This window comes from Mugil cephalus, chromosome 19 (assembly GCF_022458985.1).
Source record: "Mugil cephalus isolate CIBA_MC_2020 chromosome 19, CIBA_Mcephalus_1.1, whole genome shotgun sequence".
Lineage (NCBI taxonomy): Eukaryota > Metazoa > Chordata > Actinopteri > Mugiliformes > Mugilidae > Mugil > Mugil cephalus.
The window spans coordinates 21897680-21916035 of record NC_061788.1 but is presented as its reverse complement, the minus strand read 5'-3'; the positions used below and the strand labels follow the sequence as shown (position 1 = coordinate 21916035).

Here is an 18356-nt window from a genome sequence, read left to right as displayed (position 1 = left end):
CCTGACCTTCCTTTGTGTCCAAAGAGATTTTGGAAGACGTACTCACATGAAACTCAAGTGTTTAATCTTGAGTAAAAGAGTAGATCATGTGGGATATACTATGTTATGTGGAGCAGCAGGGTGTGTACCTTGGCGCGGTACAGCTCCAGCTCGTTATCAGTGATCCTCCATGGTTCGCTGTTCTTCAGCCTCTCAGCGGCCTCCTGCTCCATGTCGTCTTCCTTCAGCCGATACGGCTCAATCATCTCCTCAAAAGCTGCCACACTGTGTAACAATAACTGCAGAGTTAATCAGCTTATACGAACCAGGGAGCATCATCACAAAGCCTTAACAGATACTGTTTTAGTTCAGTTCAAAGTTGTGAAAATAATGTTTTATTGACTGTTGTTTCTGTCTCTCGTCAGATTAGATGTTTGAATCAAGCAAAGACTAAAACAACTCAATGCAATATGTAGTGGTAGTAGCAGCAGTAGTAGTAGTATTTCTGTAGTTTCACTATGGTTTCTGTCAGTTATGAGAGCGATATCTCTGAAAGTCATCAGCCATGTCAAGAAATGCCAAACAGATAAGACAGCCTGGAAACAGCCCGTCTCGTCTACCATGGAGCTTTATCGAGACCATCTACCCCACTTCATTTGGAGGTCAAACTAAAAGTGAACTGACTTGAAATGACATTAATTATCCCAATAAGCGAACACATCTCATGTTTACAATAAACTTATTTGTATCCCAGGTCTCAGATATCACCTAGGAGTACAATGAGCCACCTGAAATCACTGGAGCACCACGTGAACACCAAATTGTAATTGGATTAGATATTCATATGGATTTCTCTCAAACTAAAAAGGCCTTCAAGTCCATTTGTCACCTTCTCTGCCTCACTGATGTCATTACATGAGATGACCACATGAGGGCAGCAGTGATTCACTCTTCCACCATGACCTTTTGTTATTAACTTACACAGACTGATAACAGATGGAAATGATTGTACCCATTTAATTTGGAAACATGTTCAGATGTTTTTGTCCAACTATTTAGTTTTCCCGTAGTTTGAAAAGGTAGGTGTTAAAGAAAAGTTTAGAAGAAACTTCAGTCTTATTTCTGTACTTTCAGCAATCGTTCCTACTGATCACAGTTTACAGCATTTTAATAACCAGCTTGAAGAGACCTGGAAGACATGGTGCATAGTGCACAAAAAAAAAAAAAAAAAAGCCCCTGTAGATGCCTACTTCCAGGCTGGCATACGTTCAATGTGAAGTAGGGACGATAACAACTTCTTTTTCTGCTCTACTTCAACTAAAGTGAGTACGATAACTGGTTTAGAGCTGGGTTTGTTGAAACTTGTGTGGTTGTGTCAGTTCGGTAGGATAGGACAAACTAAGGCCTTTCTCAGAAACAGGGAGAAGCAGTTATTTTTTCTAAAGGCAGAATTAGAGCACTCCGTTCCCAGATTAATGCAAACTCTAATCTCCAACTCAAACCTTCTGGCACACGTGTTTAACATCAAAACCCTTCCAAATGCTCAGTGGACATAGCCATGCCCTTCTCATAGTATGCTTATAATGTAAACATCTGTGGGGAGTAAAGATTTCATTGGTTAATAATAACCATCAAATTTGTGTAATATGCAAGACACTATAACAAAGATCATTTATTTCCTTTCCCTAAATATTTTATAACATGGCTGTTATGAGGGACTGACTTTGTTTGAGCATGTTTCCCTGTAAGCGTTGCGTGTCTTGTAATGCATGACTGGGTAAATAGTGGTTTTAACAGATAGGGGCGAAGGCTCTTTCAAGTTTATTGAAAAGGACTTACTGCTCCTTCTTGGGCTTGGTGTTGATGTCTCCCAGCACGGTGATGTCCGAGAAGTCTATCCTGAACTTGCTCAGCAGAGTGGCCATCCTGCATGGAAACAGCAAGAACAAATGTTTGGAATGAATACTGGAAACCAGCTGGAAGGTATTTTCAGTCCAAGGAGCTGTAGACGGAGATAAGAGCACTGAGTCACCCTGAAAGCTAGGGGAAGCCGCTTTAAATAACTGTTTGAGCAAGCAGGTGGAAGAACACAGGTAGCACCGGGTTTAGTGAGGCTCTGTGGCATTCTGGCTGTGAGAGTCATTTCCTTTAGCTTCAGCTTCAAAGAGAGCAAGTTCCTGACAGTATTATCTGGCACATGCGTGCTTTACATCACGGCATTTTCCACTTCATTGTTGTTTTTGTAGTATTGCGATGTTCCTGGTAGCACACAACACAAATGAACCCATTAACAGTGGGTCAAATGACTGCTTAACGGGACTTACAGTGACTAAGACATACTTTGCACTTGCTCTCTGCTTTTCTGTCTTTACACCTTTTTCAGCTCAACCTCAACATTTGAGTTCATTCTCAGGGCTCAGATGAAGCCGTTAGATTAACCCTCTGTACACTTCCTGCCCAGTAATAAACAATTTCTCTTCACAAAACTAGCCAAGTTTATTTTTATTTTTGTACATGATTTTGGTGAACAAACTCTTAAGGAGGAAAAACTAAACTGAGAATACCATATTACACACAATCTTTAGTTTGACTACAGTGTGAGAGGGAAACGGCTAAAGGGTCAGATATCTGTTGAATTGGACAGTTCGTACTTTTGCAGTAAACAAACACAAAGGGGATTTCAAAGTGCACATAGAGCTGTGCAGATAAAAGGCTCGGCTGCTCGCACCAAGCTAATTTTATCCAACAAAAGGAGGTAGGAGGCAGCTGTAGGGGACAATGAGAGACAGACAGAGAGAGATGGGGGAGAGGCTCCCTCCCTCCCTCTCTCTCTGTATGTGTATAGAATGACAGAGGAGCAGAGACTCAGATCCTTTTGAGCAAATAAAGATAACAATGGAAATACTTAGACTTAAAGGAACCGCTAACAGTCCTTAAAATGGGCTTACTCAATCTGTCAGGTCAGTAAGAATGTGGACATCGATCTCATGATCTAAGTTTAAAGCTGCAGTCAGGATGTGGATAGACACAACACTGAATCCCAAACCAGCCCCTACAGGTAAGCCTCAATATAGCTGAGGGATGAACAGAGCAAGTATTAGGTGAATCTCCCTCTAAAACACATGCAGTGTTCTCACTCTCTCTATAGCCTACGTTTGATCCAGAGTGGTGCAGTGAGAGAACCAACGGGAACTCGAATCACACTTCTTCCATATGATTTCATTTGCATCACAGAATGACTCCCTATAGGAGTCCAAGTTAACGTGTGCTTCATAGGGTTTCACAAAGTAGAATGGGAGGTAGAGCCTTCAGCTACCAGGCTCCTCTCCTGTGGAACCAGCTCCTAGTTTCTGCAGACACTCCTTTCTATTTTTAAAGTTAGGCTTAAAAATCAAAGCAAATAACTTCCACAGCCCATCCAGGTTTAATATTTCATTTTATAATTTCACTGCCAGAAAGAAGGCAATTTAAAACTCACTGAACTTTTACTTCAGCGTTAATACATAAAACATATAAAAAGCTAGTTACTAAAGTTACTAAAAGATGGAAAATAAGTGTCTGTTCAGTCTCTGTACCTTCATGTCAGTACATTTAGATAATTGAGAGAGGGCAGGGATGTTTGATGAGAAACTCTACTCACCAAAATAACAAGGAAATGACCCTTTCTGGTCAACCACTAGAGTAAGCCATAATCCCTCAGGAATACAAGCACACAGCAGTCAAGATGGTCACAGGAAGTGGTGATCTTCCAAACATTGTATCCCTCTATGAAAGCCTTTGTGATTATTTTCTTACTAAGCACAAAGTATTGTTCACATTACTGAAGACCACTTTTCTATATTTTAGATTCCTTTCAGTTTTTCCAGGATAACTTGATGAATAAACATGGCCTTTAGTTCTTGTCAGGACAGGGTGGCCTTTTAGTAAACACTGCCATCAGCCATGTACTGGTAATGTTGTGTGAACGTGTGTTTGTTTATGTGAACTAGGGGGTTGATGCGTCATTGTAACTGCAAAATGCCTCGAGTACCAATACGGACAAAAGCACTATACAAATACAAGAGCATCTCCCATTTTAATGGTAAAATGAGCTAACCTCTTAGAGCATGGATCAATCACTGCAAATGGTCTTGGGAGTCCACATCTCCAGACCTTTCTCAGCAGAAAATTATTGTCGACCTTTATGTCAAACCGTCTCCAGGGGTAATGGTAAATCTTAGAGCTCAAGAGTCTGAAGAACTATGTGCCTTTATTATCTAGACAACCAGTCAGTCTCCTAGGTGATTCTTTCCACATGGACTTAGAGCAAACATTTTCCAATTATGGTTACTTATGGTACCAAAGCCAGACCAAGACAAAATGTAGTGGGAAATTATTCAGCTTGACGTTTGAGTCACCTTAGTCTACTGGCTGACGTTTCTCCAGTGAACACGTACACTGTACATGTAACATAGAGTCAGGATTAGCATTTTGAACGTCTTAGACACGTTGTATAAAAATAAATGAATTATATAAATGTTGTGAAGAAACAGAGCACCATGGGAACATAGAGTATCTGGCGCTGCAGTGTGTCATGTTGTCAGACACAGCTGGGCACAGGAGAGTGGTGCTGAAAGGAAAGCTGATGGCTTCACTGTTAACTGCTAGCAAGTCTGTTTTTCTATTATGTGGCTTTTAATGACTAGGAAATTTATAGACATGGTGGGACGTACAGTATAATATAACCTGTCTTTATCATGTTTAATAATAATCAACTTGAATTATTATTTCATATCACTTAATTATTTAAATGGTTTATTTTTCTTACTACAGTTTTTACCGGTTGTTTTTTGTTGGTGATGATTTCAAAGACTCACTAAATGCAGTACTTACACTCGGCGGTCATGATCAATTCTGTTTATCTTGCCTCCAATGAAGACACGGATCTTGCAATCCTTCCACCTCTTCTTGTTGGTCAGCAGGTATGGGATCAGCAGGGTCAGACCTGGATGGGGTATCAGACAGACGCTAAACCTCTATGATACAAATAGAAACATTTGTTTCATTTCACTTGGTGGAACACAAGCCACTAGAGTCTCTACAGACTCTGTTTTATATGAAGGAACGGTCCCCTCTTTACAGGTAGCCTAAACAACTATCAGTCATGGCAGCAACAAATCAAATTAGGTCTGTGCTCATTGACAATTTGGCATAAGACATGTTCATACAAAAAGATCAACATAACCTCCATTAAGATGACTTACGGCATTCTAAAAATATACACCAATCAGTCACAACATTAAAAGCACTGAACTTTGAAGTGAATAACATTGATCATCTTGGGAAACTTTTTGAACAGGCATTCATGTGGATGTTACTCAGAAATGTACCAACCACCTGCACCAGACCAGGCAAACACAAAGGCAAACTCTCTCCAAGTGCCCAAGGTATTGTCCTGGCCTCCAAACTCCCCAGATCTCTAGAAGTATGTGTATCCCTTCCTCCTGGCATATTCTCATAAACTCTATCAGATTGAATGGGAGGCATCATCTTCAGGTCTCTCAGCAGATATCCTGTGAGGCTTAAACCTGGCCTTTGGCCCATCAATGCTATCATTTTAAAGATCAAATGTAGTGTGCAAACACTGAAGAGATCTGGCTGTCAGGGTCAGCTGTAAGCAGCAGTTCAGAACTGAGCCAGTAGTGAGATTATTACAGTCACAGCAACAGTTTTTTTCTGCACCAAGGAGTGTCAGTGCCTCTGCTGTCAACAGTGAAGAAGCTTTCATGGTGACGATGAGCCAGATTTGAAGTGTCACCGGTCACAGTGTTTTAAATGCGTCATGCCTCTGGCCTTGTTCACATCTTTAGAACCAGCTGGGCTGACAAGAGTCTCTAAATCACCAAATAAAGAACGAGTCATATGAACATATTGCTTCCATCAGTTCCATTGATCAACACATGACAGACTGACCTAATCTTTCTGACAGATGTAAATTGATTTACAATTTTTCAGGTAGTTTTGTTTCTTAATTCAGGGCCCATTCCCTGAATTAGTCTTTCTACAGGTCTGTTGTAGTGAGCGCCTTCATTAGAGTAGGGAGTTGGAGAGATTTGTCTCAGTGAGGGACAGGAGGACACTGGATACACTGCTCTCCATTATGGACAATCCATCCAATCCACTACACCAAACATTTGAGGGTCAGAGGAGCTCATTCTCCATCAGACTGATTTAGCTCTGCGGCCATAGACAGAACTTCTTTTATTCCTTACTCTATCCAGCTGTATAACAACTCACCTTTTTGTAACAATTAAGCTACTGTGACCCAGTATGTTAAGGTCAAGTGCATTTTATATCTCAGCTACTGGATATAATAAACAGCTGTGATTACGTTCATCATTTCTCATTTCTTCAAATTCTGACCCGTTTCTTAAAACTAGACTCACCTCCGTCATCAAACAGCCACCAGACATCCACTGTGCCCTTCCCCTGTTTCTTCTTGAACTGCTGGCCGGCCTCCAGCAGCCTTTGGTCAGAAACATTCAGAGGTACCGTCGGGCTCTTGTTGTCTGTTGGGATAGTTGCCATATACACGAACGCACAGCACAGCACACACAACACCAAAAGAAAAAAACTTAATTTAGATGGCAGCAGAAACCGTAACAGCATCATATGTTCTTCTGTTTGGCCTCTCAGACTCAATGGAAACCAAAGAGTAACTCCCAAGAGTGCTTGGAGTTGCCAGTTGTGAAAAGTCCTGTGAGTGTTTAGCTCTGTGTACTGTCTGTAAGATAAGACTGGCTTGTGTTTGAAGGACAGAGCGACTGCTGTGGTTTTGATAAAGGTGCGATGGTGAGCACTTAAAACATACACACAATTCTAATCAACTTAAAAAGAAGTGCTCTAGTTGCAAACACTGTTTCCCCTGTAGATTTCCACGAGCTGCTCCTGCACAAGCCAAGTGCTCCATTCAAATAGTGGCCAAAAATAATTTTACAAAGCAACAGAGTAAGAGGTGTAATGGCACAGTGACAATTCAATATAATCCAGTCGTTTTAATCTGTTAATCGTTATTTTGGAATGACCATTCTCCAGGCTGGTACTGATTTTCTACGAATAAGGAGAGAGCACCAGCCTGAAGCAAAGGCATGATTTCCTTAATCCCAGGCTGACACTGTGACTGCACCATTTAAAACAAATCTGCAGGAAACTATCTGCAACGGTGTCAAGTATCTGCAACTTGATTTAAAGGACTGAATAAACTGCTTAGAAAAAGATATTTTAAAATGAATTAAAACCCTCAGCAAGTAGCACAATCTGAAACTGTTCAAAGACTGTAAATGAGACTGAATTGAATGACTGCAAGCTAAATTCAAGTAAATGATTCATTTTAATGCTTATATTTAGTTTAAATGTGTTTCATTTTCAGAAGTCGTCTAGTTGTTCTTAAATGTTCTGATGAAGGTGTTTCTACACACAGGGCAAACACTGTTAATACAGAAGAGCAAACAAAAGGACAGAAGCTGTGAAGGCCGGAAACATGAAAACAGGAGAGCAGTTTTCATCCTGGAAAAGAGAGCTATGGACAAAATGTCACCTCCAGAGAGAACAAGCAGCCAGCAAGAGACTAAAGACAGTTTGGAGGAAATTGAAAAATTGGCACACGCTCACAAACAGTAGACGGAGTTAAAGGCACTATTACACACGGTAGAGATTCAGAGATTGGGCTTGAGCTACAAGCTGGAGATTAACAGGACAGCGGAGGAAAAGACAAAATGTTACTCCCCAATGCCAAGAAGCTAACAGGCCGGAAACATAAGAAAGACAAAGAGAGAGAGACACAAGACAGAGACAGCAGGGTGCTGGACGGTATGTTAGTACAAGAGGAATTCAAAATATACTGTGAAAAATGAGGTGACAGAAAGAAAGAAAGATCATGAGGAAGGGACACCAGAGCTAGAGAGGAGGAGGAGCACAGAAAAAACACAAAAATATTAAAGCAGAGAGAGAAAGGGAGAGGTTTAAGGCAACCAAATGAATCTCCTGCCTTTTTTCAACAGGGGTTGGGTTGTAGCTTTGCCATCATCCTCGTCATCTGAGAAATATGAGACAAAAGAAAAAAATCATAGCTGAGGTGAAATGTTGATTGGATGTGCCAGTGACTTACAACTGAGGTTTCTCACTGATGAAAAAAGATGAAGTTAAGTATTACAGAAGATGTACAGTGATAAAAATATTCAAGTCTACCAAAGCAGGCAGCATGGTGTGTGAGTGGTGAGCTTCACGCTAACAGACCCGAGTCAGGGAATGACGAGAACCTCTCCTGAAACTTTTCCACACGCAAGAGTTTTAACATAGAGTTCAACTTTTTCCTCCCTTATTAAAGAGGTTTCTCAGGCCAGTTCTGAACAATCAAACCAGCCTCTCTGAGCCAGGACTGTCTGGTTAAATCAAACTTGCTTCCATAGGCTAGTGGTAAGCAACCTTCATGTGAGAGTATTAACTACGCATGAATCAATTCTAATTCTGTAAACTCAGCTACTCGACTGAGACTGTGCCTGGATTAAAATGAAAATCTCTGACAGATAATAGGGTGAAAGGAGAATGGATATGACCTCTGCTCAGAGGAGGAACGTCTTTCCTGGGTACTAAGAGAATTACCCATGCCAAGACATGTCTTCACTTTGCTACTTCATGTACCTTCACTGGATCAACATGTTACAATGTGTGTGGACCTCACACTATGGGTACAAAATAATCAAAATTAGCAACGCATGAGGAAAGAAAATCAATAAGAACAATTATAATGCGGCAACTTCAGCTACTCTGAACAATGTCCCTAAAAAAAAAGCTAAAAATGTTATTTGTTTTGGCAGTCAGCGTGGTAATCTGACTTTTAAATGCTTTAATGTATTAAACAGTTCCATTCACTTCTACTTTGTCTTTTCTTCTTTCACAGTTGCAAGTGTATTGATGCGTGATACGCTATTCTTAGGTTTAACTGGCAACTACGGGAAGTTTTATTGTCATAACAAAGATCCAAAATTAGACTGCAAGCAGACTGAAAGGAAGTGAATTAGAACAGCTAATAACACTGTGTTTATGAAATTAGAGGTACTCTAAACACACAATAAATTGAGCATGCGGTGGTGACAGGCTTTCCAGTAAATACCAACATCCAGTCGTGGAGCAGCAGCACGCAGACTGCAGCAGGCTAGCAGTTGGGAATGTTTGGTACAGTTCTCACAATCTGGGAACATTTGTTTGCTTGCTTTACTTGTGTGGGTGGCACTTATACACTGCACTGATGGTGTTCTCCGTCTCTCTCTCTCTCACACGCATGCGCACACACACACACGCACGCACACACAGTGTGGTCAAAGACATCTGTGGACTAGCAAACTGGGCCCAGTGGGACAACTGGGGTTGCGGGTCTCTTCCTGTCAAGGCAGTGTCTGTGTTTGTGCGTGAAGGGAAGACATTGATAGATTCAGAGGGATAGAATTTCAGAGGAATTCTCTCCATCCTCTGTTGTGATCTGAACTGTTTGAGTTCAGACTTGGTAGTGGACAGGTGCACAGTCTGGAGGCATTTCTAATGCTGGTATTGGAACGACTCTGAATAATGCATAAAGAGGATGGTCATCATAAATCCTGATTTATCCATGTCCCTGCTGCCATGTCAAACCAGTCTAACTTTGTAAACTGCAATGTTCCTCTACAAGTTACCTAGTACATAAAGTAGAAACAAGAATGTAGTGTAACTGTAGAGTCTAGTACACTGAAGCTAGCTGACCTTTCTGTATAGCCGGACTGTTCTGGAGGCTGGTCGCCTTGGACGACGGCTTGGACGAATCAGCATCGGAGTCTTTGCTGGTGTCTATGGACACAATCACATCTTTCATCCCTGAGGACTTCTCTTGGGACGACAGCAACTCATCTGGCAGGAAATAGAGGGGACAGATGTACAGGAAGAAGAAAGATTTTTTTTAAGGGTGCAACCACAAGAAGAAGAAGAAAAAAAGGAAATGAGTAGAAACTATAACTTGGCTATATAGTTAAGCAGTCTTCACGAAGTAACACTCTTTGCTGTTTGGATTGATGGGCTGTTCCAGTTTTTGCAGAAGAGTTTGAGATAACTATAGTTTCCTTTCAGGTAAATACTGTAGTCTTTCAAAATGTACACCAGATGCATTTTGAAACACTTTTCTGGAACTATGTTGTGTGTCTGAATGTGTTTGATACCTTGTCCTTGAATGTGGGAAACATCCAGTCCCTCTTTAAGTCGCAGAATAACAGCACCAAACTGGAAGTCAAACGCATCACTGAGAGGAAAAACACATACATAAAGGGTTTGTGTCAGCAGTGGACAGAGTGAAACATTTTGTGCTCAACTAATCAGAGACTTAAGTCCCAAACACGTGCAGTGTTTAAAAAGGAAGACAAACAAATACTGTTCAGAGACGTAGACAGTTTATGCCAGGTTCGTCTTTGAACATCTTTCTCAATGCCAGCTGAACCCTGTAGTGTGTATACGGCCAAAGCTAAACACTAAATGGAGAGTAAAGGGCACATTGTTGAGAGTATTAGCTGTGATTTTAATATTGTGAGGCTGAACCATCTCCAACCTTCGGCTCTAATGCCATAATCCCCACACTTTACAATCAGGAACTCGTTCAGCTTAAGCCCTTCACTCACAGTCTCACATGACTGGTTTAGGGTTTAGGGTGGGGAAACTTGAGAAACTGATTTCACATAGACTTGTGTGTATTACAATCAGATGAAGGAGCATACACAGTAGTAGCTCTTACTTTACTACGTGTTTGTGAGGATGCCATAGCCAGGACTGGCTATACTATCTGTACCCTGGGCTCCTAACACTCACAGACTGAAGGTTGTAGGTTGTAGGTTCATTTCAGTGTTTGGTAATAATCCATTCCCAAACAAGGCATTTTAGAAATGATGATAAGAGGCCCTTTTTGGCCTCTGTATTATCGCTAGCAGTGACGTTAGCAGTGTAATGTTTTAAGGTCAGTAGTGCTTCAGTATTAATTGTGCGCTAGGTTAGCATAAACTAGAAGCTGCCTCAGGGCCCACTGATGAGTTAATCTGGCTCCATGTTTCTGACATCACACACATGTTTCTGAAGCCTGTCTCATGTGACAACCACATTTTACATAACTGCTTCTAAAGCTGGACCTACTGTTGGTAACAGGAAGAGTGCTAAAATTATTTAACAGGAAACAATATCTGAAGAGCAATAATCCTATTAAAACTCTGTTCTGAGCAGTGATTGTGAATACACAGCAGAGACATAACGTTAATACAGGCTTTACCAGTGTTAACAATAATACAGGTGTGAACACACTCCCAGGACACACCGAGAGATCTGATCTCTGACCTCAGTTGGAGGTGGTCTGGGTCGTATGTGTCTGGATTCCCTTGGTAGTGCATACTCAATATATGAGTAACATCACAGACCTCCTATACTCAACATTTGCGTCAGTGGAGTTTTGCTTCACCAATTAAAAAAAACAAAAGCACAACCACTCTTATAAATAAAAGGAAAAATTACTGTAACTAATGTTTTTTCATTTGTAATAAACAAACTAAAATTTTCTGTCCTTGTAGTTGTTAACCAACTAAAAAAATGAATCAATCTAAACAAATTAAAATATTACCAGAGATTACAGTGTGTATGGAAACTTCCAGGGTGTGTGCCAAAGTCATGACGCACACACATTAAACTGCACTGTTCGTGCTTCTGAAATAGCAGTAGAGATCCATTAGAGACAGCAGCTGTTAAAATATTCTACTGCACCGCAGATGATGTCAGGGTTTATTTGAATACAGAGCACGAAACTGAGATCAGATCTAGGGAGGTGGCCAGAGATGCATTTGTTAATGACAGGTTTGAACAAAGGCACTAAAAGTGATTGGGTCGCCCAGGTCGGAGGTTAATACGAGGTCTGAACAGGGCCGTAAACTGTACTGAACAGGGGGCTGGAGCCTATCCCAACTATCGCTGGGTAAGGGCCAGTCTGTCAGGGGGCTACCACAGAGAGACAAACATCCATTCACACTCATGTGCACACCTACGGTCAATTTAGAATCCCTGATTAACCTAACAAGCATGCCTCGGGTTTGTATGTGGAAGTGGAGTACCCACAGAAAACCCTTGCAGAAACAAAGGTTTGACCTGCTGGTCAGGGAGTTCCAACCCACAGGCCTTCTTGTTGAGAGGCGTCAATGCTAACCACTACACTGCCCATAGAACAATGTATAATAATGTGTGTGTTTAGATTTAATACAAACCTTCAACAGTCCCACACCAAGACTATGAAAACTCAATAGCATATGGTGAGAGAAGACCTGCTGCTTTACAGAAAGTGTGTTTCTTTGCACTCTCTTTTACTACACATATCTGTGTTGCTATCATAAGAAAGTTTTTGTTCAGTATTTGCAGTGGATTGGCCCAAATATATAAACTGTTATTGCATCTCTTACTGGTGAAGCTTTTTTAAATCTAATTTTGAGATAATAAATAAATAAATTTAATATCAATAAACATATGTTCTACATGTTGCTTGTGAGTTGCTTGTTTCAGTATGGCTCCTCTTAGAAGCAGCTGTACGTACTGGATCATACTGATGTAGGTCTCCACGTTCATCATGTCACCGTCCCTCCAGTCGTTCTTGAAGCCCAGCACCAGGGTGTTTGGCTTGAGGCGACCCAAGCCAGCAGCCTTGAGAGGGAAAACGAATGGGAGTAACAGATCATGCAGTGTTCAATGCAGGGCCAATTCTAGATTCATTCTCAGGCTAGATACCACTTCCAGCTTTAACACTCGAGAAGGAAATGTTGGCATCGCTGTGTATGACTCATCTCTGTCAGAACTCCCTCTGTTGCACACGGGTGCCTGCTGTTTTCATTTCTCACCAGAAGAACAGCTCACCAGGACATCACAAAACACTTAAGTGTTCCACAACCAGTCTGAACTCAAGATGCTAAATGTCTTTTGTTAATATAACAATCTTGTGATATTCCTATTTTCCTTACTATCAACACATCCCAAAGGTAGACCAAAGACTTGCGTATAATAACACGTACGATTTTATCTATACGGGTAATTTATTCATAGATCATTCAATCAAATAGTCTAAACATTTGTGACAAGATTTTATGCTTCAGTGTGATTGACAGGGAAGAGACTGGGAAGACAAAGTTTGGCTGCTGGTTAGACTCTTGGGCAAAAGAGGAGAGTGCAGCCTAATGATGCCTTGTGTGTGATATATGACGTGATGAAAATAACATGAACTGAGATCATTTGGGATAGTTTAAGGTTCTGCAGGGCCCAGATTCAATCAACTTTATAGCCTCTAACACAATGAATCAAATTAGAGTATGTTCAGCCAGGAAAACTATTTCTAACTTTTCTTGTTGGTGCCTTTTATGAGTTATTGTGAAAATGAGCCATTAGAAAACGTGCTTAATAACACCAACAAACACAAAATGAGATGTGAGCCAATACTGCTTTCCACTGGCACTTGTTGTGCAAATTTACAAGATGACCCAACAGTGCTTGCTTGGAACAATCCTTCAACTTATCTCCATGCAATTGTTTGCGCTGTGCTGTTTTCCTACCTGGAGCAAGTACTGAGTGCCCTGTCTCATGTCCTCTGCAAACACCGGCGTATAGAAGGCCTTGGTCTCCGTCTTCAGAAGCCAGCGTTGGTAGCGGGACTGTTCTGTGGCAAGATCTTTAAAGTTTGGCCTTCTGTACCCCTATGGACACACACAGACACACAGATATGATTAATTCCACAGCCCAATATCCATCACTGTAAGTTCAAATTTCCATAGTCGGTCATTACAGGATAGTTTTTTAAGTTTTGATCATAATCTAAACAGTCCAACCCTCTTTACTGCATCTTTGGCTCCAAGGATATGTGTTTCAGATCTGCACCAACCTGCTGAGTCGTTCTTGTTTGTCGTTTTTCCACATTTTCTCTTTTTACTCTCCCTTCATCTCATACGGTTGAGGCATATATCTGCCCACTCTGACACTAGTTCCATTTAAGATGTCTTCACGTCAAAAGGTCAGTTTTCCTCCATACTGTCACTAAGAGGTGCCAAAGCATGAGCTGTTTGGGTTCTCTCTATATTGCAGCAAGGTTTTGGCCTTGCTACATGTAGAAAGTAACTTTATTTTTTTAAAGCAGCTCACAAAGCTGGTCTTCAGCTGGAAAATGCAGTGACGTTAGGTAGAAATACTTACTTCCTTTAACTCATTGGTCTCAATTTAAGTCCTAATAGAACAAATATAAAAGCAAGAGGGCAGATCAGAGGTCACCCGTAGAGGGAAATGAGTTTCACATATCCAGAGAGCTACTGCACAGAACCTGTATTCATCCAATCAAAATGGCCTTTCCAATGTGACGCGTTTGTGTACATCTGGAGATTTGTTAAAGGCTTCTTATGCAGGAGTAGAAAAAACACTTCCAACTACATTACAACAGTGGCTCACTAATATCTTCACAATCACAATTCTAAGATGACTCAGAAAGTATGATGACAAAATATAAATTAAATCAACTTCAAATGAACAAATGATTTACTTGGAGCTAAAAGCAAAGCCATTGATCGGATACATTCAGAAATGGACAGAAAGCCAAAAAATCTCTGTGTGATTACTGTAAATGAGCAAGGTTGGAGATGGAGCTATTAATGGTGAGTAACAGGTACTTTGGTTGGTTTGATTTCAGTTGGAGTAGATGAAATATATGATCAGTGAACTGAGTGAGGCAGAGGGAGGGAGAATTCTCTGTGGTTACCAAGAAATGCATTTCAGAAGAAAAGACCAAATCAGAGTTGTGCCACATGTCCATGTCCAGTGCAGCAGCATACATCTAGCTTTACACATCCATCAGAAGCTGTTAAGAGTTTACTAGGGTCATATGTAACCTGGTCCAGATATCCACACTGAAGAGACAAGTCTCTCTTTTAGTTTGCTGTATCAAGAATGTAAAGAGAATTATTGCTACAAACTTAATTAACATTCACCCTGTGAGATAGTCAACATGTTACATGGAAGAGTGTCCCTAAAAGCTTTTTTTTTTTTTTAAACATCTGAAATAATTCATTAGACGCTTTCATCAATAATCTAGTATTTGTCTGCTTCAGAAGGCATTTACAACCATTTTGGTTTCATTTTAACGACATCCTGATAAAAACCACAAACAACTCAAAACAGCGGCTACAGAGTATCTACTCACCGTGCGAACATGACCACAGATCATCAGGCCTACATTCTTGGTGAAGCTATGGACCAGATCTACAAGTGCAGGACGGGCGTTGGGGTAACCAGTCATCACCAAACACTGGGGTCTTTAATCAAACAAAGACGTTCACAGTGTTAGTTGTTTCCTTTGACCTTCACAGAGGCTGTGGGTCTTCTTAATACATCCAGGAAAAAAAGGAACGGGAGCAGAGTAGCGCACATCAAAGCAAATATGTTAAGCACCATGGGATTTAATTGATGCAGTGTGAGGAGAAAAGACGGAATTCCCCTGAAGACGCCATCAGATGCTTTTTAATCTACTGCTTTATTTGTATGGGAACAGTCCAAAGGTACATCACTATTAATAAGCCCACATAAACACCACAGAGAAGAAAAATCTTTTGGCTAATCTGCTACTATACCATTAAATGCCATTAGATGATCAATGACTGGTCTAATGTCAATCATCAGCTGATGATAATAGTAGTATGATATACTGCTTATCTATACAGGAACATACTGTATCTCATTAATAATGTAACAGTGATTTGGCCTATGATCAGATATGTCTTGATCAAAATCAGGAAAGTTAAGACTATTTTTAAGGAAATGGTCTATATTTAATATTGATGTGGTAAGCCATTTTGTAACACTGAAAGAGTTACATCAAGTTTATGTTCTCCAGCCCCACACAGCAGTGTGTATAATAGCGCCATACCATTTCAGGGACTAATGTAAGGCCTTGACTCCTGGGATTAGTACATATGGATGTTGATGTTACGTCAAACCCAAGGTTAGAGGGGCAGCACTGAAATATTTATTAGTGTCATATTACTGCCAAGTATGGTAACTATTCTACTCCTTGTCTTTCTTAGATTATGGACAATGTATTAGCATGCCTGTAAATGGTCTGATTGTCATAGCAATATAAGCATATTCTGAATAGAAAAATATTTCCAACTAAGCCATCTATACTTCCAGTGTCATGAGGTCACTGGACTTTTCTCCTGAATATAATGTCTGCACCAGCTGTAATACCAGTAATTACAGGTAGGATTGTGTTTGATACCTGAAGTTCTTGATGTGGTCCTCCACTCCACTGAGGTGCAGAGTATGGGTCAGGGCCTGATGGTAGGTCAGAGCCTGAGTCGAGGAACCCCAGTTCACATCTGGAGGGAAGGACGCATGCAGGCAAAAACACCAAGTGGAGTTAGCGAGTGTTGTTTACGGGTCAGCTTGCTAGACCAAAGGCTGTCTGACCCATGTGGTGTCAGAGTCGGTGAAAAAGCCTCCTATGTGTGTGTAGCTGCATGTCAAACTGAGTGTGCACACAGGTGTGTGTTCAGAGCTGCAAGGCCAGCTTTGTGTTTGAAAAGGTGCAAGGATGTGTGTTGGGGGTAGAACAAGAGCCCAGTATCATGTAGCAGAGTAATATTTGAATTCAAGTCAGATAGTATACCAGCACCCTCAGATGTAGATGTTAAAGTTGTGGCTCATCTACATCATCTAACTTTTTTTTCTTTTAACCTTTACTGAATTTTTAATTTTGAAAACTTAACAAAGCTAGGTTAACATGTTTCCTGAACCAGACAACTTGGATAGAGTATTGTTTGCTTAATACAAATATTCAAATGGTAGAAATTCCATTACAATTGATTACAAACATATTTTAAAGCATATGCAGAGCTCATGATGTTAATATTCTAATTTACCTACAGCAGATCAGATCCCTGTTTTACTAGCTGATCGTAAGTGATCTTGAGTGTGCATGTCTTAAGTGAGAGGAAAAAGTACCACAAAGTCAGTATTATTCTGAAGGAAAAGATGTTTGTTTGCGCCAATATCTCACATTCTTTGACTCTGTTTATAGAGGCAAAGAAGACATTGTCATGAACTAATGGGCCAAATACTAAGTGTCTGGGAACTCACCTGGCTTCTTGTAGCTGACGTAGATATAAAGACCCAGAACGATGACGTTAGTTAGGAGAGCAGCCGCCCAGTTGATGACAAACATCACCCCACAGCACAGTACGGCTCCAGCAAGAGAAACCCACATGTTGTAGTATTTGAAGCTGGGTCGCCATCCTGCAGCACCAATGAAAACAAGTCACACACCGACAACAAAAGGCAAAAGACATTCAAAACATTCAACTCAGGACTCATTTAGACTTTGCATTAACATGTGCTGGGCAATATGATCACAAGTGACCATCTTAAAGTGCAGGTGTGAACACTCTCAGGACGCATTGAGAGGTCTAATCTCTGACCACAATAGGAGGTCTGAGTTGCATTTGACCAAATTCCTTTGGTAGTGTAAACACAATGCGTCCTGGTTCACACTAAAGACTGTCTATTCAGCAGGGATGCTTTTGTGTAAGCGTTTGCCTCACTCATTTGGGGGAAAAAAAAAAAAAAAAACACACACACACACAACTGGTATTGTAAAAGTAAATGGTATAGGTAAATGACTGCCTGAAAACAAAAAAGCACAGTAAGGGATGTATGTAATAAGAGCATTTTAAATATTTTGCCTTGTATCTATTAACCTATGAAATAATAAACCCAAACAAAATTAAAAAATTAAGTATTAAATAAAATAAAAAGGGTATTAGCAATATTTACGCAATCATGTTGACATATTTCCTCAATAATCACCGGTGTCTTTGTCTATCTTTACTATCGCAGAGATTTCAGTCACTGCTTCAAAAAGCACAGTGAAAAATAGCACTGTGAAACTACAGTGCAAATAATCCAGTTATAATCTAAGATTTGAGTAAAATAACCAATAGCTAAGATCAATAAATAAATTAAAAAAAACTTAACACATGTGCTTTCATTAAGAGATAGAGACTTTACAGTTTGTGTAAATTCACCAGTTAGTCTTGTGATAAAGCAGCAAGAGATCCATTAGAGACAGCAGCTGTATCACCATATTATATTCAGTGCAAATAATGTTGGATATAGGAATGGGGACGTGTGTGGAGACGCATTTTAATGCCAGGTGTGAAGACAGGAACTTGAAGATGGCCACTTGCAAACAGATTGCCCAGGTCAGATGTTGATGCAAGGTCTAAACAGGCCCAAAGAGAGTGGTACTCATGTACTGTATTGGTAGTATA

General features: G+C 40.5%; 1 protein-coding gene across 2 annotated transcripts in view; it reads right to left on the bottom strand.

Moving 5' to 3' along the window:
• Window positions 1-18356, bottom strand: part of slc12a2 (solute carrier family 12 member 2) — a 51900-nt gene that overhangs the window by 5503 nt on the left and 28041 nt on the right. Inside the window, exons 14-25 of one of the 2 annotated variants that reach the window (XM_047570384.1) lie at window positions 17167-17322; window positions 16307-16406; window positions 15233-15344; window positions 13602-13742; window positions 12596-12702; window positions 10203-10282; window positions 9754-9897; window positions 8006-8053; window positions 6405-6527; window positions 4852-4963; window positions 1819-1905; window positions 129-264 (exon numbers count right to left, since the gene is read on the bottom strand). In XM_047570384.1, coding sequence (XP_047426340.1) covers window positions 129-264; window positions 1819-1905; window positions 4852-4963; window positions 6405-6527; window positions 8006-8053; window positions 9754-9897; window positions 10203-10282; window positions 12596-12702; window positions 13602-13742; window positions 15233-15344; window positions 16307-16406; window positions 17167-17322 — 1346 coding nt within the window. The remainder of the gene's footprint in view (window positions 1-128; window positions 265-1818; window positions 1906-4851; window positions 4964-6404; window positions 6528-8005; window positions 8054-9753; window positions 9898-10202; window positions 10283-12595; window positions 12703-13601; window positions 13743-15232; window positions 15345-16306; window positions 16407-17166; window positions 17323-18356) is intronic. The other variant, XM_047570385.1, reaches the window with a different exon arrangement.